The 22,311-nt window shown below is 55.2% G+C and overlaps 1 protein-coding gene across 5 annotated transcripts in view; it reads right to left on the bottom strand.

The window, feature by feature from the left end:
- Positions 1 to 22,311, bottom strand: part of PPP1R12B (protein phosphatase 1 regulatory subunit 12B) — a 165,467-nt gene that overhangs the window by 36,836 nt on the left and 106,320 nt on the right. For all 5 annotated transcript variants that reach the window (XM_018060851.1, XM_018060853.1, XM_018060854.1 and 2 more), the window contains 3 exons: positions 20,568 to 20,736; positions 20,372 to 20,484; positions 19,579 to 19,620 (listed from right to left, as the gene is read on the bottom strand). In XM_018060851.1, the coding sequence (XP_017916340.1) occupies positions 19,579 to 19,620; positions 20,372 to 20,484; positions 20,568 to 20,736 (324 nt within the window). The remainder of the gene's footprint in view (positions 1 to 19,578; positions 19,621 to 20,371; positions 20,485 to 20,567; positions 20,737 to 22,311) is intronic.

Here is a 22,311-nt window from a genome sequence, read left to right on the forward strand (position 1 = left end):
ACTCTGCCACTGCGAGGGGCTGCCAGAGAAGTACACCACCGGGCTCACCGGGCTCGACTTAAACACACCCCCGTGAGCCGGGGCGGGCCGCAGGCTGGCCGTCGCCTTCCAGGGCTGCGACGGCACCCTTCCCTTCCACAGGTGGTTCTCCAGCTACTGGCCTGCTCGCTGCTTCACTGGGGAACGGCGGCAGGCTGGCCACCTCCCGCTGGTGGACGGCCCTCTCCCGGGGCACCCGCGGCCCGGGCCCGCCCCCGCCCCTTCTCCCGGGGCACCCGCCGCCGCCCCGCCTCCTGCTCTGCCTGGTTCTGGGCTTGCTCCGCACCGTCCGCCTCCCCCAGGCCCGTCGGCTGACTTCTCCATCTCAAGAAGCGCCCTTGTCTTGACCCCATCTCTCCTGTGAGCTTTCATTCCACTTCCCTGCCCCGCTCTACTGAGAAACTTGTTTGCAAAAAATGACTGTTTTCCATATTTCTAACTCCTCTCCCCAGCTGGGTCTTGAAACCTCCGCTGCTAGCCTTTCTTTCCACCGGAGCTAGCCCCACCAAGGTCGCCGCTGACCCCCACTCGGATGTCACTGGGCAGCCCTCAGCCTTCACCACCCGACCCATCAGCAACCCTCAGTGCCGCGGCCGCTGTCTGTGGTGGGCTCTTCCCACTCACACAGGACGGGGCACCGCCACTTCCTGGGTGCCCTCCAGCCCCTGGGCAGGGCACCTCCACTTCCCGGGTGCCCTCCAGCCCCTGGGCAGGGCACCGCCACTTCCCGGGTGCCCTCCAGCCCCTGGGCCCAAGGCCCTCCCTGCAGTGCGGAGTGAACCCAGCTCAGGCCTTGACCCTCTCGTTTCAACTACCCTTCCACCCCCTCACAGATTTAAGCATCACCCAGACGCGCCACAGGCCTGACAGCCGGGCACCTGCGGAGACCTCGAGCTCAACAGCCCCACCCGGGCCCTGCGTCCCTCCCCGGCCTGCAGCCGCCAGCAGTTCGGGCTTTGCAGCTGCTCAGACCAAAGACCTCGGGGTTGCCAAGACCCCTCATTTTCTCACATCCCGAATGCCCAGAATACTCTTTTCCACTGAAGCATATAGTTCAAGTACAATGTTACATGTTTCATGTGTCCAGCATAATGATTTAAATTTCTAAAAGTCACATTCCACTTCTAGTTTTAATAGAAAACTGTATTCCTTGCGCTGTGCAACATGTCCTTGTAGCTTACTTGCTTGAGAGAGAGTAGCTTAACCTCTTGACCCCCTACTCCAGTACTTCCTTCCCCTTCCCTCTCCCTACTGCTAACCACTGGTTTGTTCTCTACACCTGGGAATCTGCTGCTTTTCATTTTGTGGATTCCACACGTGACATCATACTTTTCTTCCTCTGACATTTCACGTAGTATAATGCCTTCCAAGTCCACCCACATTGCTGTAAACAGCAGAATTTCATTCTTTTCTGTGGCTGAGTAATATTCCCAAAATAGATGGGGAGACAGTGGAAACAGTGTCAGACTTTATTTTGTTGGGCTCCAAAATCACTGCAGATGGTGACTGCAGCCATGAAATGTTATGATCAACCTAGATAGCATATTCAAAAGCAGAGACATTACTTTGCCAACAAAGGTCCGTCTAGTCAAGGCTATGGTTTTTCCTGTGGTCATGTATGGATGTGAGAGCTGGACTGTGAAGGCTGAGTGCCGAAAAATTGATGCTTTTGAACTGTGGTGTTGGAGAAGACTCTTGAGTGTCCCTTGGACTGCAAGGAGAGCCAACCAGTCCATCCTAAAGGAGATCAGCCCTGGGATTTCTTTGGAAGGAATGATGCTAAAGCTGAAACTCCAGCACTTTGGCCACCTCATGTGAAGAGCTGACTCACTGGAAAAGACTCTGATGCTGGGAGGGATTGGGGGCAGGAGGAGAAGGGGACAGAGGACAAGATGGCTGGATGGCATCACCGACTAACTCCGGGAGTTGGTGATGGACAGGGAGGCCTGGCGTGCTGCACTTCATGGGGTTGTAAAGAGTTGGACACAACTGAGCGACTGAGCTGAACTGAATATTCCACTACACACACACAGCCCCTTACCCATTCATCGGCTGACAGACGCCTAGGTTGCTTCCGTACCTTGGTAACTGCAAATAATGCTGTTATGAACACGGGTGCATTATCTTTTCAAATCAGCGTCTTGCTTTCTCTGGGTGTATATCCAGGAGCAAAACTGCCGGGTCACATGACGGCTCTATGGCGAGCATCTTGCTTTCCATGGTGGCTGCACCAAGCTACACTCCCGCCAACAGTCTGAGTGTGTGGGGGCCCTCTTCACGTCCTCACCATGCGTTTGCGTTCTCTCTGACGACAGGAGTGCTGAGAGGTGTGCGGTGGGGCCTCACTGCGGTCTTAGGTTGCCTTTTCCCGGTGATTAGAGATGCTGGCCATCTCTGCATCTTCTCTGGAAAAATATCTATTCAGGCCTTCTGCTCGTTTTTAATTGAGTTGTTTGTTTTTATGGGGTGTCCCTGGTGGCTCAGATGGTCAAGAATTCGCCTGCAATGCAGAAGACCCTGGTTCAATTCCTCAGTAGGGAAGGTCCCCTGGAGAAGGCACAGGCTGCCCGCTCCAGTATTCCTCGGCTTCCCTGGTGGCTCAGCTGGTAAAGAATCTGCCTGCAGTGCAGGAGACCTGGGTTTGATCCCTGGATTGGGAAGATCCCCTGGAGGTGGGCATGGCAACCCACTCCAGTATTTTCGCCTGGAGAAGTCCCCTGGCGGGCTACAGTCCATGGGGTCGCAGAGAGTCGGACGTGGCTGAGCACCTAAGCACACAGATAACGCACACAGGTGACGCCTCACTGTGGTTTTAGCTTAGATCTTCCTGATGATTAGTGACGCTGAACATCTTTTCATGAACCTGTTGGCCATCTGATTATCTTCTCTAGAAAAATGTCTACTCAGACCTGCTCGTTTTTTAATTGAGTGGTTTGCTTTTATGATGTTGAGTTGCATAAGCTGTTTACACATTTAGGATGCTAACCCTTCATCAGCCGGGTCATTTGGGACTATTTCCTCCCATTCCGCAGACTGCCCTCTTGCTCTGTCAATGGTTTCCTTTGTGATGCAAAAGCTTTCAAGCTCAACTGGGTCCAGTCTATTGCTGCCCGTTTCCTCTGCTTTAGAAGGCAGATGGGAACATTCATGAAGGTGGTTGGTTTCTCCATCTGCTTGTATCATCTTCCGTTTCATCGGCCTCTTCAGAATGCAGGGCTTTTGCCTCCTCAGGTAGGTTCATCCCCAGGTATTTTATTCTCTTTGGTGCGATGGTAAATGGGGTTGTTCCCTGAATTTCTCTTTATGATCTTTTGTTGATAGTGTATAAGAACGCAATAGATTCCCGTGCATGAATCTTGCATCCTGCAGCGTTGCCAACGTCACTGAGCTCCAGCAGTTGCCTGGCAGCACCATCAGGGCCCTCTGTGCAGACCCGCCGGCCGTCTGCAGCAGACCCTTCCTTCCGTTGCCTGTTCTTCTCTAGCTGATGCAGCCAGGACTTCCAAGGCTACGTGGAGTGACCGGCGAGATCCTGTTCTCAGAGTGGGTGCTTTCAGTTTTCGCCATTGAGTGGGATGTTAGCCGTGGGCTCCTCATATACGGCCTTTCTCATGTTGAGGTAAGTTTTCTTTCTCATTTTCTGGAGGTTTTTTAAATAAAAAATGGATGTTGAATTTTGTCAAAAGCTTTTTGCGCCTCTACTGAGATGATCATATGGTTTTTATTCTTCAATTTGTTGATGTGGTGTATATCATATTGTCTGTGGATACTAAACCATCCTTGCGTGCCTGGGAAAAGTCCCACTTGATCATGGTATATGATTCTCTAAATGTATTGTTAGATCTGGTTTTCTAGTGTTTACCTGAGAGGTTTTATAATGTGTTCATCAGTGATACTGGCCTGTAAACGTGCGTGCGTGTGTGTGTGTGTGTGTGTGTGTGTGTGTGTGTGTGTGTGTGAGAGATATCTCAGTCTGGCTTTGGTATCAGGGTGATGCTGGCCTCACAGAGTGAGTTGGAAATCCTCCTCCTTCTGCCACTTTTTGGAAGAGTTTTTCAAGAGGAAACCAGTCCTGAATATTCACTGGAAGGACTGATGCTGAAGCAGAAACTCCGATACTTTGGCCACCTGATGCGAAGAACTGACTCATTGGAAAAGACCCTGAAGCTGGGAAAGACTGAAGGCGGGAGGAGAAGGGGACAACAGAGGATGAGATGGTTGGATGGCATCCCCAACTGGATGGACATCAGTTTAAGTAAGCTCAGGGAGCTGGTGATGGACAGGGAGGCCTGGCACGCTGCAGTCCATGGGGTTGCAAAGAGTTGGACACGACTGAGCAACGGGCCCTAACCCTGACTCTTCTCTAATTGCTGGTAGAACTAATCCTCCTGCCAATCAGTGTAGAAGTAGATCCGATCCCTGGGCTGGGAAGATCCCCCGGAGCGGAGCATGGCAGCCCACTCCAGTATTCCTCCCGGGAAAATCCTGCAGACAAGAGAGTCTGGCAGGCTACGGTCCACAGGGGCGTAGAGAAGTCAGACACGATGGAGGCCCCAGAGCACAGCACACACACGCACACACACGTGAATCCACAGAAGCGTAGAGAAGTCAGACACAATGGAGGCCCCAGAGTGCGCACAGACGTGCGCGCACACACACACATACACACGCGTGAAGCCACAGGGGTGCAGAGAAGTCAGACACGGTGGAGGCCCCAGAGCACAGCACACACACACATGCGCGCGCGCGCACACACACACACACGCGTGAAGCCACAGGGGTGCAGAGAAGTCAGACACAATGGAGGCCCCAGAGCGCAGCGCGCGCGCACACACGCACATGAAGCCATCTGGTCTAGGACTTTCATTTGCTGGGAGTTTTTGAACTAACTGATTCAACTTCGTAATTGGTAGCTCATCTGTTCCCATTTTCTGCTTCTTCTGAGTTCAGTCGTAGAAGGTGGGACATTTCCGAGAGTTTGTCCATTTCTTCTAGGCTCTCTGTGCGAATAGCGCGTAGGTGTTCGATACAGTCTGTTACGATCCTATGTGTTTCTGTGGTGTCAACTGCAGTTTCTCTCTCTTTTTTTTATTGATTTGGGCCTCCGTTTTTCTTGAGTCTGGCCGAAAGTTTGTCACTCCTGTTTATCTTTTCACAGAGCCAGTTGTTTTTACAACAGTTGTGTTTACTTATTTTTGGCTGTGCTGCGCATGGGCGTTCCCCGGCTGGGGTGCCTGGGCCTCAGCAGCTGTGCTGTGGGGCTTATGCCCCGACCGTGGAGCCAACCCGAGTCTCCTGCCCTGGCAGGTGGATTCCTCCCCGCCCCGGACCAGCAGGGAAGCGCTCCCCTCCAGTCCCCCAAGGCCTGGCTCTAGCTGACACGTCTGTCTGGAGCACTCTCCCTCCAGACGTCTTTGCGGCTGACTCGCTCGCTCTTCAGCTCTTTGTTCTGATCTCAGCCAACAAGAGTCATTCAGGCACCCCGCCTGGCAACGGAGCGCGTCCTCTCCCCACCCAGTCCTCTTCATGCGACTCTTTTCCACACCGAGTCTGACACATGACACACCTCGCTGTGCTTGCCCTTTCCCACCTGCCTCCTCCGCCTTCTCCCCGCTGGAAGGTCAGCTCCATGAGCCCAGGCTCTCTGTCGACTGTTGCATCCCAAGTGCCCAGGACAGCGGGTGGCGAGTGTCAACACTCAGTAAATACCTGATGACTGAAAGCATGGAGCTGATTTCCAACTCACTGTGGTCCTCAGATACAAGCCCGCGCGTGCCTGGTGTAGCTACTGGCACGAGCTGGCTGTTCATGCTCTCTGAATCTGTTATGTCCTTCAGATGGCTGTGAGTGTTTGACACACTAGTTTCTCAGAGAGGTGTGTAAAAGTCTGCAGCTCTGACTGTGGACACACAATCCACTCGCTACTCTGACAGCTCTTGCTGTGCGAGTCTTCAGACTGCACTCTCAGCGTCTGCAGCCCATTATTTTGTGACTTCTCTGTGGACTGCTTTTCACAATTAGGAAATATCTTCCTGTCATTTGATGTCTTTTGCTTAAAATTATCTTTTGATGGACATTAATCTTGCCATATCAGCTTCCTCTCAGTGAACATCTGCATACATCCCCCCATACTTTTATTTTTAACCCCTGACCACCGTTTCGAAGACAGCATGCAGCGAAGGAACACAACCTGAGTGACTGCCTGGCTTCACAGGCGACTCGTGCTCATCGAGGCTGCGAGCGCGTCTTGTTCCGAGTCTCCTATTTACTGTTTTGCCCTTTGCCTCTTTTCATCTCCTTTCTTGTCTTCCACTGGATGGAGTGAATTAATTTGAAAATCTTCCTATTTTTCCTCTACTGATGGGAGTTGTACCTTCTATTTCTATGTTATTTCAGTGGCTATCCTTATGTAATGGTTTAACAGTTAAGGCATTTTTTCTCTTTAGAAGTGTATAAAGTGAACCAGTCTCTTTCTGCTCAAAACTAGAACTGCAGGGCACTTCTACGCCTTTAACACTGCATCGCTTCTACATTCCAGGTCCAGTGCTTAAACATTAGGAAAATTTGGCTCTATTGCCATGTTCCACGCGTCTTCTCTCTTCTGTCCCGTTTCCTTCTGTGTTTGCTTTCCTTCTGCTGAGAAACGCTCGGTCCTCACGCCAGCAGGGCCTGTGGGCTGTCAGCCCCTCGGGCCTGACACCGCCTCACTCTGCACCTGCTGCGTGGCCGCGCAGAGCGGCGGGCTCGCGGCCGCTCCCCCTCAGCACAGTGGAGGCACCACGCTCTCTCCTGGGGTCTGCTGCTGCCAATCTGACGACCATTCTTTTGGGAGTTACTTGTATCATTAGTGGCTTTTACTTCTGAAAATAACAGCAGGTCAGTTCCCCTAACGTCACAAGTCAGATAATACATTAGTAAATATATCCAAAGCTCAAACTCAAAATCAACTGTAGTGGGGGACTATTCCTACTGTTTGGACGTTGCATGGACTGAAACCTTGGGTTTACTGCGAAATGAGATACGGAGGGCAGATGGCTCTGACATGGTGATAAGCTTGGGCAGCAGCAGCCCTGACCGGGCCTGTGTGTAAACCCTGCCTGTATCTCCCCGAACGAGGCACAGAGGAGGCCGCTGTCCCCGGAGCCAGGCCGCAGCACCTCCGCCCCAGGAGGCGCCGGGCCCTCGGGAGGACAGCGGCCTGGAGCCAACGGCGGGCGGACCCTGCAGCTCCTGGACGGCTCGGAAGCCACGCCCACTCTGGGGCTCTGGACTTTCAACCTGTAAAATAAGGAAGTTGGGGTGGAATAGTTTCCACAGTACCTTCCAGAAATAACTCTGTGACCCCCAGTGTCTGGGGCCTCTAAGGGCCGGGGCGAGCATGCAGACCGCTCCACACAGCAGAAACTGGCGGCATCGGAGGGCGGGGCGTGGCCGAGACAGCAGCCTGCACTTCACTTCAAGCCTCTGCTTTCCCAACGTCTGGGCTGCCCAAGCACTTAGAAAAAACGACAGCGGCAACAGGGGCTCATCAGAGCAGAAGCAAAAATGAAAATTCTGCGTCAACTCGGGGTCTTTGATAGCTTGGCAATTTGCTTTCTAAAGAGAAGTATTAATTTGCATTCCCAACATGAAATATGAGGCAATTCATCTCACAATCCTCTCAAACTGGCCTTATCTTTTCAAAATATTTTCGTATTTTGGTTGGTGAGAAAAAAAATTCTACTTCATTAGGCTCATTTCCTTGGAAGGAAAGCTATGAGAAACCTAGAGAGCATATTAAAAAGCAAAGATGTCACTTCGCTGACAAAGGTCTGCATAGTCAAGGCTATGGTTTTTCCAGTGGTCATGTATGGATGAGAGAGTTGGACCATAAAGAAGGCTGAGTGCCGAAGAATTGACGCCTTTGAACTGCGGTGTTGGAGAAGACTCTTGAGAGTCCCGTGGACTGCAAGGAGATCCAGTCTATCCTAAAGGAGATCAGTCCTGAATATTCATTGGAAGGACTGATGTTGAAGCTGAAACTCCAATACTTTGGCCACCTGATGGGAAGAGCTGACTCATTGGAAAAGACCCTGATGCTGGGAAACACTGAGGGCAGGAAGAGAAGGGGACAACAGAGGATGAGATGGCTGGACGCCATCACTGACTCAACAGACATGAGTTGGAGCAAACTCTGGGAGATGGTGAAGGAGAGAGAAGCCTGGTGAGCTCTGGGGCTGTGGAGTCGGACACGACTTGGTGGCTGAATAAGGACAGTTCTGAATACGTGAAGTTACACATTTTTATTCATATAGGTATATATTTGTGAACTAATCTATTTTGAAGTAGTTTTCTAGTAATGATTACAATCTAAATCAAATTTATTCCTTTAAGCTTAATTGTTGTTTAGCCACTAAGTCATTTCTGACTCTTTTGCGACCCTATGGACTGTAGCCTGCCAGGCTCCTCTGTCCATGGGATTTCCCGGGCAAGGATGCTGGAGCAGGTTGCCACTTCCTTCTCCAGGGGATCTTCCTGATCCAGGGATTGAACCCAAGTCTCCTGCATTGGCAGGTGGATTCTTTACCACTGAGCCACCAGAGAAGGCCCAAGCTCAGTTGTAGCTTGCAGTAAAAAAGTATACTGGGGAGACACTTTCTTCAGAGGACTGACCTGAGCACAGAGCAGGAAGTAGCTTATTCACAGAGCAACATGCTGTAACTCATGGCACAGTCAGGGTCGGTCTCCCAGGCCCTGCCCTGCCCCTCGGACTTACCGTCGGGAAGCTCCGTTTCGCCTCTGATGTTTTTCTGGGGCGACGGTATGCACTGAGGAGGGCTGAGCTGGGAGGAAGTGCTCTTTGAGGAAACCGTTCCAGATGAACCCATACCCCAGGGCTGTTTGCCACGACTGTTACCCTCCTGGGAACCTGGGAGCCTCAGAGACTGGCTCAGGTGTGGTCGGAGTCTGCAGGGAGCTAAACCTGTCACTCAGCAGGTGACTGCCTGTGTCCAAACTGTGGCTGGAGGCCTCGGGAGGTGGGAAGGGACAGGCTCGGATGGGGAGAGCTGACAAGGGACAGACAGGGGACCGTCATCTCAGGCTTTCTCCCCAGAAGGCCGTGAAGTGAGACCACGGGGAAGCTCTGTGTAGACGTTCCCTCCTCGACGCTGCCCCCTGGGAAGTTCTGCTGCGTCCCTGCAGAAGTGCGTTTCCAGGTGAGGACAGATGACACCGCTGCCTCCTGCACGACTCCCCTGCCCACACACTGCTGGTGACGCTCAAGAATCGAAAAACGCTGCATCGACAAGGTGGAGCCTGGCAGGAGACACACGGACACCGAGAGGCACGTGGCCGCCAGCAGCCTGTCCGAGCCGGTCACCTGGCGCTTGCCCCGCAGGCCAAGTCCAGCCTGCTTTGTATGAAAAGTTTCGTCAGAACACAGCTATGCCCATTCAGGACATACTGTCCACAGCTGCTTGCTCACTGGAACAGTGGAGCTGAGCAGCTGAAATGGACCAAGTGTCTGGCCAAGCAGACAACACGGACGATCAGACCCCGCACACAGGCCTGCTGAGCCCAGACTGGCAGCATTCGGTGCCAAGATGAAGACCAGGCCGCCCCCACCCCCCGCCCCCCACAGGGCAGGCCCCAGCACTTGCCTGGCTCCCCAAGGCCCAGAGTGCAGACCCTCCAAAGAGCCGGACGCTTGGACAGAGGGAGGCCTCAGCGCTCAGGGACGACAGCCTGACGACCGCTGAGGCCATGAAGGTTTTCTCTGAGTCCCCCAGCACCAGGCAAAGCTCTGTCGCACAGCGGGCGCTGTTTGTACAGGATATCCAAACAGTATTTTCCTTCTAGGATGCTGCTACAGCCTGACAAAGGTTTCAGGAATGTAGGTATGACCTAAATCAAATCCCTTATGATTATACAGTGGAAGTGAGAAATAGATTTAAGGGCCTAGATCTGATAGATAGAGTGTCTGATGAACTATGGAATGAGGTTCGTGACATTGTACAGGAGACAGGGATCAAGACCATCCCCAGGGGAAAGAAATGCAAAAAAGCAAAATGGCTGTCTGGGGAGGCCTTACAAATAGCTGTGAAAAGAAGAGAAGCAAAAAGCAAAGGAGAAGAGGAAACATATAAGCATCTGAATGCAGAGTTCCAAAGAATAGCAAGAAGAGATAAGAAAGCCTTCTTCGGCGATCAATGCAAAGAAATAGAGGAAAACAACAGAATGGGAAAGACTAGAGATCTCTTCAAGAAAATTAGAGATACCAAGGGAACATTTCATGCAAAGATGGGCTCAATAAAGGACAGAAATGGTCTGGACCTAACAGAAGCAGAAGATGTTAAGGAGAGGTGGCAAGAATACACAGAAGAACTATACAAAAAACATCTTTATGACCCAGATAATCATGATGATGCGATCACTAGTCTAGAGACAGACATCTTGGAATGTGAAGTCAAGTGGGCCTTAGAAAGCATCACTCCGAACAAAGCTAGTGGAGGTGATGGAATTCCAGTTGAGCTGTTTCAAATCCTGAAAGATGATGCTGTGAAAGTGCTGCGCTCAATATGCCAGCACAGTTGGAAAACTCAGCAGTGGCCACAGGACTGGAAAAGGGCAGTTTTCATTCCAATTCCAAAGAAAGGCAATGCCAAAGAATGCTAAAACTACCGCACAATTGCACTCATCTCACATGCTAGTAAAGTAATGCTCAAAATTCTCCAAGCCAGGCTTCAGCAACATGTGAACCGTGAACTCCCTGATGTTCAAGCTGGTTTTAGAAAAGGCAGAGCAACCAGAGATCAAATGCCAACATCTGCTGGATCATGGAAAAAAGCAAGAGAGTTCCAGAAAAACATCTATTTCTGCTTTATTGACTATGCCAAAGCCTTTGACTGTGTGGATCACAAGAAACTGTGGAAAATTCTGAAAGAGATGGGAATACCAGACCACCTAACCTCCCTCTAGAGAAATCTGTATGCAGGTCAAGAACCAACAGTTAGAACTGGACATGGAACAACAGACTGGTTCCAAATAGGAAAAGGAGTACGTCAAGGCTGTATATTGTCACCCTGCTTATTTAACTTATATGCAGAGTACATCATGAGAAACACTGGGCTGGAAGAAACACAAGCTGGAATCAAGATTGCCAGGAGAAATATCAATAACCTCAGATATGCAGATGACACCACCCTTATGGCAGAAAGTGAGGAGGAGCTAAAAAGCCTCTTGATGAAAGTGAAAGTGGAGAGTGAAAAAGTTGGCTTAAAGCTCAACATTCAGAAAACGAAGATCATGGCATCTGGTCCCATCACTTCATGGGAAATAGATGGGGAAACAGTGGAAACAGTGTCAGACTTTATTTTGGGGGGCTCCAAAATCACTGCAGATGGTGACTGCAGCCATGAAATTAAAAGACGCTTACTCCTTGGAAGAAAAGTTATGACCAACCTAGATAGCATATTCAAAAGCAGAGACATTACTTTGCCGACTAAGGTCCGTCTAGTCAAGACTATGGTTTTTCCTGTGGTCACGTATGGATGTGAGAGTTGGACTGTGAAGAAGGCTGAGAGCCGAAGAATTGATGCTTTTGAACTGTGGTGTTGGAGAAGACTCTTGAGAGTCCCTTGGACTGCAAGGAGATCCAACCAGTCCATTCAGAAGGAGATCAACCCTGGGATTTCTTTGGAAGGAATGATGCTGAAGCTGAAACTCCAGTACTTTGGCCACCTCATGAGAAGAGCTGACTCATTGGAAAAGACTCTGATGCTGGGAGGGATTGGGGGCAGGAGGAGAAGGGGACGACCCAGGATGAGATGGCTGGGTGGCATCACTGACTCGATGGACGTGAGTCTGAGTGAACTCCGGGAGATGGTGATGGACAGGGAGGCCTGGCGTGCTGCGATTGATGGGGTCGCAAAGAGTCGGACACGACTGAGCGACTGAACTGAACTGATAAGCTCCAAGCCCACACCAAGTATTCTAGTTTGAACTATTAATTTGGTAAAGGGCTTTAAAAAAGTCCCTTTTTTCTTCTCAGTAGCCGTTGAAACTGGCATAATTTACAGTGTAAGAGTTGGGGCTGTCAGGAAACGAAGCCTCTGAAGGCCCAGGGAGCATGCTCCGTTGCACCTGTGCGGACATCTGTGTCCCTCGAGCACTGCGTCTGGACAGAACATCACAGTTTTCTAAGAGAGAAATTCAGGCCCCTGAATGCCTGCTCCGATTCCTGAGTCTGCCTGATGGAAAATGGAGCTGGAGAAAACGAAGCCTGGTAGACCGTGACCACAGCCCCCACCAGCCCATCCCTCCGGCCCTCCAGCCGTAACATCAGTCAGTGCCTCAAGTTTGACATTCCTGCCGGGGCGAATCTATAAACACTTCGTTTGCTGAGAAAGAGCCGCAAATCCCCCACTAAGCTTGTTACCTCAATCATGGGGCTTGAAGGCTGACATTAGCTAGGCCTAAGCCATGGTTAAAGGTCTCCAGAAGAAATGAAGGGTCCTGTAACTAAGGAAACCCCCAGACTGCACTGCGCAGAGAACAATTACCCCTGCGGGCTCCCCACGATCAAAGCCAGCGCAGCCTGACTCCGCCCAAGAGACAGCCGGACCCGAGGGCTCGGAAGCCAGCCTCACACAAAGCTGTCATCACGGTAATGACGGGGGCCCAGAATACCCAAGCTGCAAACGATCGTCTTCTTAAGAAAGCCATTAGCTGGTTTCGGAATATAAATCTCTTAGGAAAAATATTGGCATGAAATTCACCAGAATGTTAAACAATCATCTCATTTGAGTGAACAACTTTATTTTCACTCTTTGCAGCAGTAGGAATCGCTTCTTATAACAAACATTTTTTACTCCCACCAACTATGACTATTCTGAAGTTAAATTCTTAAGAGGTAAAACTCAGCTAAAATCACAAAAAATCAATAATAAAACATGGAGAAGAGACGAAGGGAAATCATTGAAAATGAAGCATGTGTTTCAATGTGCAAATCTGGGGGCCAGGAACACCAGGAGGCGTCAGGAGGCAGCCAGAGGTGGGCCCCGAGAAGCATCCTGGAGGCCGACGGCAGTGGTGACGGGGGAATGCGGGGTGGGGGCTGCTGAATGACGACGTCCTTGCACAAGAGGCGCCGCGGTTGGGGACACGGTCAACCCACGTGCAAGCGGCTTCTCCTCGACCGAAAAACGTGAGCTCACGCACATAGTCAAGTCTGGCTCTGAACTCGGATGACAGAGAGGCTTTCACCCCTGACTGTCCAGGGCGGCGGGCAGAAGCCCAGCGGCAGGACAGCTGTGTTCAGGGGCACGGGGGAGGCCTGGCTTCCCTGGCCCTGCCTGCGTCCGTCTCCCCCCCGGCGACCTACAAGGACAGCCTCCTCTAGAAGCTCTCTCTGCACGTCTCCGTGCATCACGTGCTTTCTGCCTAATCACCGAAGCAAGCTACAGCGGAGGTTCAAGCCTCTGACGATGCCACACAAGGTCAGAGGTCGCTGACAAAACCGGAGGCCTTGAAGGCAGCCAGAGGCGGAAGGAAGAGACTGGAGTAAGTGCAAAGCTCAGAGGCAAGTGTCCTCCCCTCAGCAGCTGATAAACCCGCCGCATCTCTGGACCTCTGAGTGGAGGCCACACAGATACCCTGAAGGTCAGTTTTTCCGTCTGACAGATTCCTGACTGAGGCAGGACTCACTGATGTGATGGGGCAGCGGGCCCCTGAACTGCAGGGTCTGAGAGGAACATGTGTGCACTTTCGTGAGCTCTGCTTGGCAGCAGCGTCGCCTAAAACTGACGGAGTCCTTGAAAGGAAGACGGCAAAAGAGACTGCTCTCAGGCCGGCTTCTTCAGCTTGGCTGGAACCAGGCACAAACGTGACCCACACAGAGACAGCCCAGCAGCTGCGGGATCCTAAGAACTACGGGTGCAGAGCAGAAGCGCACGAGGGGAGAGGCTGGAGAGGCCCCCACGGGCGGCCTGGACAGACGCACTGGCCCGCCTCCCCCAGTGCCCTGCCCGTGGTCCCTGTGAGAGTCTGCCGACCCGTCCACACAGCCCTCCCCGTTCCATCTGTCCCGGGAGCACCGTATCAGATTCTTAGGCTTCACAAGCCCTCTCACTCCGGGGACAAGCTAACTACCTTTCCCCTTTCTTCCCCTTCTTTTCCAGCTAAAGACAAAGAAGCTGAGGGAGGAAGATCTGTATTTCACTATCTTTTCACTCCGCTGAAAGGGAGAGCAGCTTGCTTAAAAAAAGATGATGGTGGTTTTCCAGTGACTGAAAAATACTGCTTGACTACAGAAATAAGCTGTCCCGTCTGGAGCTTACCTACCGGGTCTCTAAACTTAGACGGTTGTTCTGTCTCAACAGTTCAGCTCGTCTGGGACATACTTTACCTTATTAGGCAATCGGGCCCCGGAGAGAAGGGAAAGCAAAACAGGCCTCAGCTTTTACCTAAAAGGAGAACAGCAAAGACACTACCCAGCGGCAGGCGCGGACAGAACCCGCTGGGCGCCTGCCAGCAGATGAAGGGGCTTCAGGAGGCTGGGTAACAAGCCAGAGTCCTGCCTGACGGAGGGGACAGCGCCCACAGAGCGCCAGGAGCAAACAGGAGGGGAGGCCACCACCGACTCCAAGTGAGCGGGGGTGGCCTGAGTGCGTGCGCGTGTGCAGACGAGCGGAAGGCAGGCGGGCGCAGGGCGCCGGCAGAGCCTGGGGGCTGCTGAGCGCAGGGCACGCACAGGGCGCCGGAGCTCGCCCTCCTCCCGGCCCGCCTGGCTCCCCCGCGCCTCGGCACTCCGTCTAACGTTTACTTCTCAAAACCCAGCAGCCCGCTGTCAGAGCACAGGCGTGTGCTGGAGCCGGGCTACTTCTCTGACCCCGAAAAATCCATCCTTTACGGACAGCTTAACAGCCAGCCTCGAAGTCAGAGTATCCTCAGGTCAGTGAGAGTATTCCAAGATTCGGAACGAGTCTGAATGGCCGTGACTCATCTCTAGCTGTTTCAGTGTATTAGGTGGTTCTCATTTCATGACTCTAAGAGGTCGACACGGTCATCAACCCCGTTTACAGACGAGGAAACGCAAGCGTCTCCTGCAGAGCAGCTGGGCTGGGCCTGCGCTCCTCCCGCCGTGACAGTGCGTCACGACACGCGACGGGCGCACACTCAAGGGCAGAGTCCACACGCAGCTGTGCGCGCTTTCCCTGGGGCTCGCTGTGAGCTCTAAAGGGAGGCGCTCAGGGACCCCCGGAGCTCCAGGGGCTCGGGCTCGGGCGCTCACTGCTGGGACCTGCTCCAATCCCTGGCCTGGGCACCAGGATCCTGCAGGCCCTGCGGTGTGGCCATGAGTAAGGAAAACAAGAAGTTCAAAGCTTCCTTTGGCTCTAAAATCCCAAGCCTATGACTGTCGTTTTAGACTGACCAAAGCTCCAACTCGAAGGCCCACAAGGACCACCGCATACCACGCGGGGTATGGCCAACATTCCCTAAGAACTGTGAGACTCAGTGAAAATAGAGGAACTCTGCTGAGGGGCTGGCTGTCTGCAGGCGGTCTCAGAAGCTGGCTCGGCTCTGGTTCCCTCTGCCTGGCCCTGTTCTCTGTTTTCCTTAAGGAGGGCCTTTCTTTGGAAAACTTATTTCTGGGAGCTCTTCTGTATGAAACTCTGATTTAGCCCTCGGATGGCTAGAATGACACTTGTTCAGTTACTAAGTTGTGTCCAACTCTGTGTGACCCCAGGGACTGCAGCACACCAGGCTTCCTTGTCCGTGACATTCCCAGCCGTCAAAGAGACAGGCTGCGTCTCCTTCTCGGAAGCCGTCAGGGGAGCCCCAGGAACCAGCTCTCCACAACCGCAGGGCCTTCCCATGGGGATGCCCCCACACCAGCTGAGAACCGGGGACGGGGTGACGCTGGCCCTGAGCACGGCCTGCCCACAGCAGGCGCCTCGGAGGGCTTGCTCCACGAGTGGGGGAGGGGCTACAGGAGACGAGGGGCAGGAGGGGAGGCGTGTGCAGCGGCTTCAGGTGAAAGAGACATTCCCGCGGCCAAGCGGCTCCCAGAGCAAGTTTCATTTCCTGTTACAGCTTAGTTCAAAACCAAGCTTTGCTGGAAACACCCCAGTTTGGGTCTCTCTGGTTCAGTTTGAAAGTCTCACACCTGATCGCTTACGCCTTCTGGAGCATTGGACCAGCGTGCCCCTGGACGAGCTCACCAGCTGTCTGCGGCAGGGATCTCAGCGCCCTCTGACCAGCACTTCCTCAGCACGTCTGCTGGGCAGGCCTCGCCAGGAGAAGGCGTCACCAGACCAATGGTCCACTGTGGACGGGATGCTACGCTGCCGACTTCGAAGGTCAAGTGTCATGATTTGTTCAGATGATGGCATATGATTTGCTGGAAAGCAAAAGGGCACCTTCCTAAGTGGAGGAAGGGAACGCCACATCCTGGCAGACAGACACACACCAGGTCGGGGCAGCAGGGGAGTGCTCCCCTGGACACGGATCAGACTCTCACGCGGCCTCTGAGCCGCCCTTCAAGGGAACCTCCCTTCATGTGAGGAGGCGCAACGCCACCAGCAACTCAACTCAAACACGGAACCTGCTCGGTAAGAATAACAGATGACGACGGAGGAGTGAGAGGTACACCTCCTGCGGGGCAGGAAGCCGGAAGGACTGCACGACACACAGAGTACGGCCAACGCTCTGCAAGAACTACACGTGGGGCATAACCTTCGAAAATGTGAGCCACGACTCTGCACAGCTGAAGCTCACACAGGGCTGTACATTAACACACTTTAACCAGAAAACCAGCTGGGAACGTCTAGACTCACCCCCACCTGCTGAGGGAAGGCGGAGGGGGAGGAGACTGAGGTAACAGCGAATTACACACTTGAGGAAGCCTCCAGAAAAACCCAAAGACCGTGGGGTCTGGAGAGCCTCTGGGTTGGTGTGAGAGACGCATGCCAGGCGATGGTAGGCCCACCTCCACGCGGCAAAGCTTCTGAGCCTGGAAGCCCTTCACACCCCACTGCTGAGCCTCTTCATTGGGCTTCATCTGTGTCCCTAAATAGGGTCGGGGAACCACAGGGGACGTGAGGTCAGCCCCAGCACAGTCACAGAGGCCCCTGAAGTGGGCCGGGGGCCACCTGGAGATCGCTCGCCCCTGGATGCTCCGCTGGACCGGGCCTCAGAGCTGCCCCTGTGAGGCGAGGCCCCTCACCCGGACTTTCTCTAACTCCCTCCCAGCTCCAAGGTGCCCACGTCTGGAAGGCGGGCAGCTTCCCCGCACGGATGTGGACTCCCCACCGAGTCACCTGCCTCCCGCCCGGCCTCCTCAGGCACGGCTCTTCTCGCTCCCCACGGCTCCGAGACACGTCTGCCCTCTAGTGATGAATTCAACCACACGTAGGAACCGGCCTGGGGATCGGGAAACAAGAACTGGGAGACCCAAACAGCGCAAACAGAATGAAGGCGCAGGCGAGGGAAGACGCAGGGCCTGCAGGGCCCTGAGCACACAGCCCGCCCCGGGGCCAGCGGACAGGCCGCACTTTGGACGGGAGCAGCCGCCTCCCTCACGTCAAACCCAGACTCGGTTCGGCCTCACTTTGCAAGATGCAGACAGGCGAGGACTTCTGGGAGGGCACCCACCTCCCGCGGACAGCCTCGCAGACCTGCTCCCAGCACGGCGCCAAGGGGCTGCTGAGACGTGAGCCCTGCATCACCTGCGGTCTCACCGCCTCGTGGCTTTTCCAGGGGGGCCGGGGTTTGCCTCAACAGGTGCACCACGTGAGGCCTGGAGCATCCTGTGTCACCGCCACGGAAGCGCACGGGGCCTCTCCTCTCACCCAGAACAGAGAGCACCCAGGGCCGCTCCAGTCGAAAATCGTGCCCGGACATGCACGTCAGCGCCCCTTCTCCAGCTGAGCTACACGACAGGAAACAGATGCCCACAACATCAACACAGATCGGGATTAGACAACAAAGGTTTTCCAACCAGGCTCTAGTCTCTGAGAGGAGGAGAGACATCCACACACATTCAGGATCATTCTAGCCCCCACCTGACCAGGGATGGACTCCCAGGGTCCATGGGGACTGGGCCCGCTGCCCCGGGGGCCGGTGCAGACCCCGGCATCACACCTGCCAGGCTGCACAGATGCCGGGGAGGAGCCCACCAGGGCCGGGGTGGCGTCAGGGCATGGGCTCACCACACACCCTGCCCTCCTAAGCCCACACTCGATGTCCCTGCCTGGTGCCCCGGCACCAAGGAGCTCAGAAACGCGGAGACTGCAGCCTCCCTGCAGGGACGCTGCCTAGGCCTCCCTGCAGGGACATTGCCTAGGCCTCCCTGCTAGGCTCCTTTGTGGAGCTGCCCGCCTCGACGCCCCTCCATACACGGTGGCCATGTCCAAGCTCTGCGGTCACCCTCGGGCTCTCCCGTTAGGTATGTCAGTCACAGCTTACTGTCTCCCGAAGCCCTGCCGACCCCCAGGAATGAGGTCGCGGTCACGCACACACACCTTGCCCCGGGGGCCTCCTCGGGCATCTGTGCCCACACCGCGCCCCCAGCCCTCCCCTGTGAGCCAGCTGCAACCCTGCCCCCACAAGGGGGCTGCACCCTCCTCAGTGGTCTGGACCGCACGGCCTCTGGAGGCCACTCCTGATAGTTCTGGGTCTCGACCCCAACCCTGGCAGGTCAAGGATAGCAGAGCACCCCTAATTCCTCTCTAAAAGTGAGCCAGCTACTAACTTCCAGGAAGAGTTATTACGTATATTCTGGTAGCATACTGTCACATACCTTAGGGCAGAGAAAAGACCATCTCTTTACATGATTTCCAATAGAAATGCACATATTCTCTCAATTCATCTGGGCAAAGCCAGACAAACCCCTTCCTTCTGGAGAAACAGCAGGAGGGTGTCCCCGCGGTGCAGCAGTCAGCAGTCAGGACTCGGCGCGCCACGCAGTGGGCGGGGATTCGGCCCTGGTCAGGCAGCGAAGACCCCCAACCCCAACCCGGGAGCTGCGCAGCACGGCCAAGAAAACAAACAAAAGCCCAAAGGAAGAGAAAGGAAAGATACATGGTGCTGCCCAGGGGCACCAAGCCGGTGCTCGCGAGCCCGGGGCTTTGGGAGAGCCGCCCTCAGGCAGGAGCAGGTGCCAGGTGCGCAGGCCTGCGAGCTGCCCAGGCCAGAGCGAGGCCTCCTTCCAGAGGCAAATGTGAGTGACTTCCGACCGCCCCCACCCCGCCCTCTGCTCCTCTCTGCCAGCGTGGAGAGGATGCTGATCCGTGAGAAACAGCATCACTGCACTTTTCTTCCCAAGATTCCAAAGGACTTGACACACTCCACCAGCACAAGAGAGAGGAGACAGAGCCGGAAACCGAGTCAGAGCCTGGCCGGAGGCGCAGGCAACCTCGAGCGGGAACCCGGGACGCAGCTCGGCCAGGGCAGCGCACCGGACCCCCAGACCCCAGCCTGCACGCAGCCTGCTCCTCTCTTAGGTGGGCAGAGCGGGCACAGCAGCCCCACGGGGCAGCCTCACCGCCGGTCACTTACCCACGCTTTCTTCACCTCTTCCGGGACTTCCGTTTCATCTTCCTGGAAAGGCAGGTGGAAGAAAAACAAGCGGTCGCGGTCGCAGACAGCGCTGGCGGCACCAGTCAGCCCCGTCAGCGCGCGGCCTCAGCAGCGCCTCGGAGCGCCCCCTGCGGCCCCAGCGGATCGCCCGGCGGGGAGAGAACCGGACTCCGTGGGCGCTGCCGCCGGTGGACCCGTCCGGACGCTCACACCCGCCGCTTCTAACAGCGACCACCACCGCCTCTTCCCTCTCTTCCCGCCTCATCGCAGCGGCCATCTATTCCCAACAGGCCACGCTCACTGGGGACCTGACCCCGGCCGCTCGGTCTGTGGACGTCAGGGGTGGGCTGAGCCAGCAGGCAGAGGCCCGCGGGGAGCGGACGCACGGAGCCCCGTCCTCGCTCCGAGCCCAAGGCAAGCTGTGCTGCGTCACCTGCTCCTCCTCCTTCTTCAGAAGGGTAACTCTCAGAGCCCCGGGTCCTCGGCCAACCCCGCGCGCACGGGCCGCCGCGCTGCTGACTCCCTGCACGCCCGCGCGCCCTCGCAGCCGTGGGGGAGGCTCCGACCACACGGCCTGCGCGCCCGCTCTGTCTGCACTCGCCCCCTGCCCGCGCGCTTGGCACTGCCGTGGGTGCCAGCCAGAGCCCCCCAGACGAGCCCGCGCCCTGCAGCCTGCCTTTCTCACGACGCGTCCTGACAGGCAGCGCTCGCGGCGCAGGGCGGGGCTCTCTCTTCACCCACACAGGACGCCCGGCACCAACGGGTCACTTACGTCCTTCGTCCAGAAGTTGATGCCCGTGCCCCGCCGGCGCTCCCGGGGCCGCCTCCTCTCTCGGACGGACATCCTGCCGGAGGACTGGTCGCCCGGCTCTGCTTCTCCGCCCTCTGTTCAGGGAGGAGACGAGGCACGGAGCTTAGGCGCCGGGGCGTGCGCACTGGAAGCCTGTGCTTTCCGAAGCCCGACGTACCGTTTCTGTCCATGTCCCGCGTCCCGGGAGTGCCTGCGGGGGGCTCTGAGCTCTGGGCGGCAGGTGCAGAGGACCCACCCGTCCGGAGCAGGTAGGAGCTGGTGTAGAGCGAGGGTCTCGGGGCGGAAGGGGACGCCGGCGCCGTGGGCTGCTCGGGCTGACCTGGACGCTGCAGGGGATGATACACAGGCTAGGACGACCCACAGGATGGGACGTCAGGGGTCAAGTCCAACGAAAGCGTAGGGACAGCACGTTTATTCAAAACGGGCTTTTCTACATCACGAGGCTTATAAGCAGTTAACCAGCCAGAAAGAAAACAGGTCTGAACTCCTCTGACACAGCCAGGGTGACAGCAGCCCAGAGAAGTTCCCCCGAAACCGACAGGCGGGCGCTAGGAAGCACCGGCTCGCTAACAACTGTGATTCTACGAAGCAGACAGGAAGGATGCTGGGGCATCGTTCAAGGTGGGGCACGGAAAGGCAGGGTGCATGTGGGAAAATAAGCTCAGGATAGGAAAAAACAACGTAAGAGGCATCTAGAAACAGATCGAGTCTGGACCTTCTGCCAGTTGCTGAGCCTTCTGCCAACCTGACGTAACTGGGCTACTGACACTGAAAGCTCCCTCTCTCTGGGACTTCCCTGGCAGGCCGGCGTGAAGACTGCAGCCCACTGCCAGGCGTGCGGGCGTGACCTCGGGCTGCGGGACTAAGATCCTGCGTGTGCACCCCACCCCCAAAATAAAAGGAAAAAAATAATTCCCCTTTTCTGCTTTGAGCTTTTTTTCCTTGAGAGTCAGGACAGAGCTCGACAGTAAGCCTCAGCACTTATCTGCTGCCCTGGTTTGCTGAAGATGCAGAGATAAGCGCTCGCCACATGTGGAGATCGCCTGACCTTTTGTTTATAAGTCATAGAGACAGAAGCAGCGAGTCACAGGCAGCTTGGGAGTCTGGGAGGATGTGGCTCAAATTCTAGCTTCGGCACAAATGAGCCGCGTGGCCTAAGAAGGTGACTCGAGTTCTGAGTCTCCACTTCCTCCTCCTTAAAACGGAAAACAAGCTCTTCCTCAGAGAGGCCTGGGAGGACTGGATGAGCTACCGCACGCTTAGAACTGAGCCTTGCACGTAGTAAGTATTCAAGAAGCAGTGGCTGATAAACGGAGTAAACAAGAGAACCTTGGCCACCTACAGGAAGAGCTGGAAGACTTCTTCTCCTGCAACCACGGTCGCCATAAAATGTGTCGTCGCGACCGGGGCATTTCTGGGCGTGGAAAGGGATGGTGCTGACAGTCACCCCGAGATAAAAGGCGTCGCTGGGAGTCTTCGGTGAACCAGGAGCACCCACCCAGGACCCCACACCTCTGACCGCACCTGCACTAAAGGGGTGAAGCGCACAGCAGGCCGTCCACCTGCAGCGCAGGAGGAGAGGCCGCGGGAGTGGGCGGGCAGGGGGCGGGCCACGGCTCAGCGGCCCCGCCACCTCTTCTTCCAAATCCCTCACTGGCGTCTGGCCATGCCGTGCGGTTGTGGGATCGCAGCCCCCGGCCAGGGCTGAAGCCGGGCCCCACAGGGGCAGCGCAGCCCCCTACCTGCTGGGCTGCCAGGGAACCCGTCGGGCTCTCCTGAGTCGTGGAGATGCTGAGCAAGGTGCTGAACACCCCACGGCCTCAGTGTAAGAAGGACGGGCATTCACCTCACAGGGCTGTGCTGAGGACTGAACAGTTTCACACGTGTGAAGCAGCTAAAGC

This window comes from Capra hircus, chromosome 16, assembly GCF_001704415.2.
Source record: "Capra hircus breed San Clemente chromosome 16, ASM170441v1, whole genome shotgun sequence".
In the NCBI taxonomy this organism is placed as follows: domain Eukaryota; kingdom Metazoa; phylum Chordata; class Mammalia; order Artiodactyla; family Bovidae; genus Capra; species Capra hircus.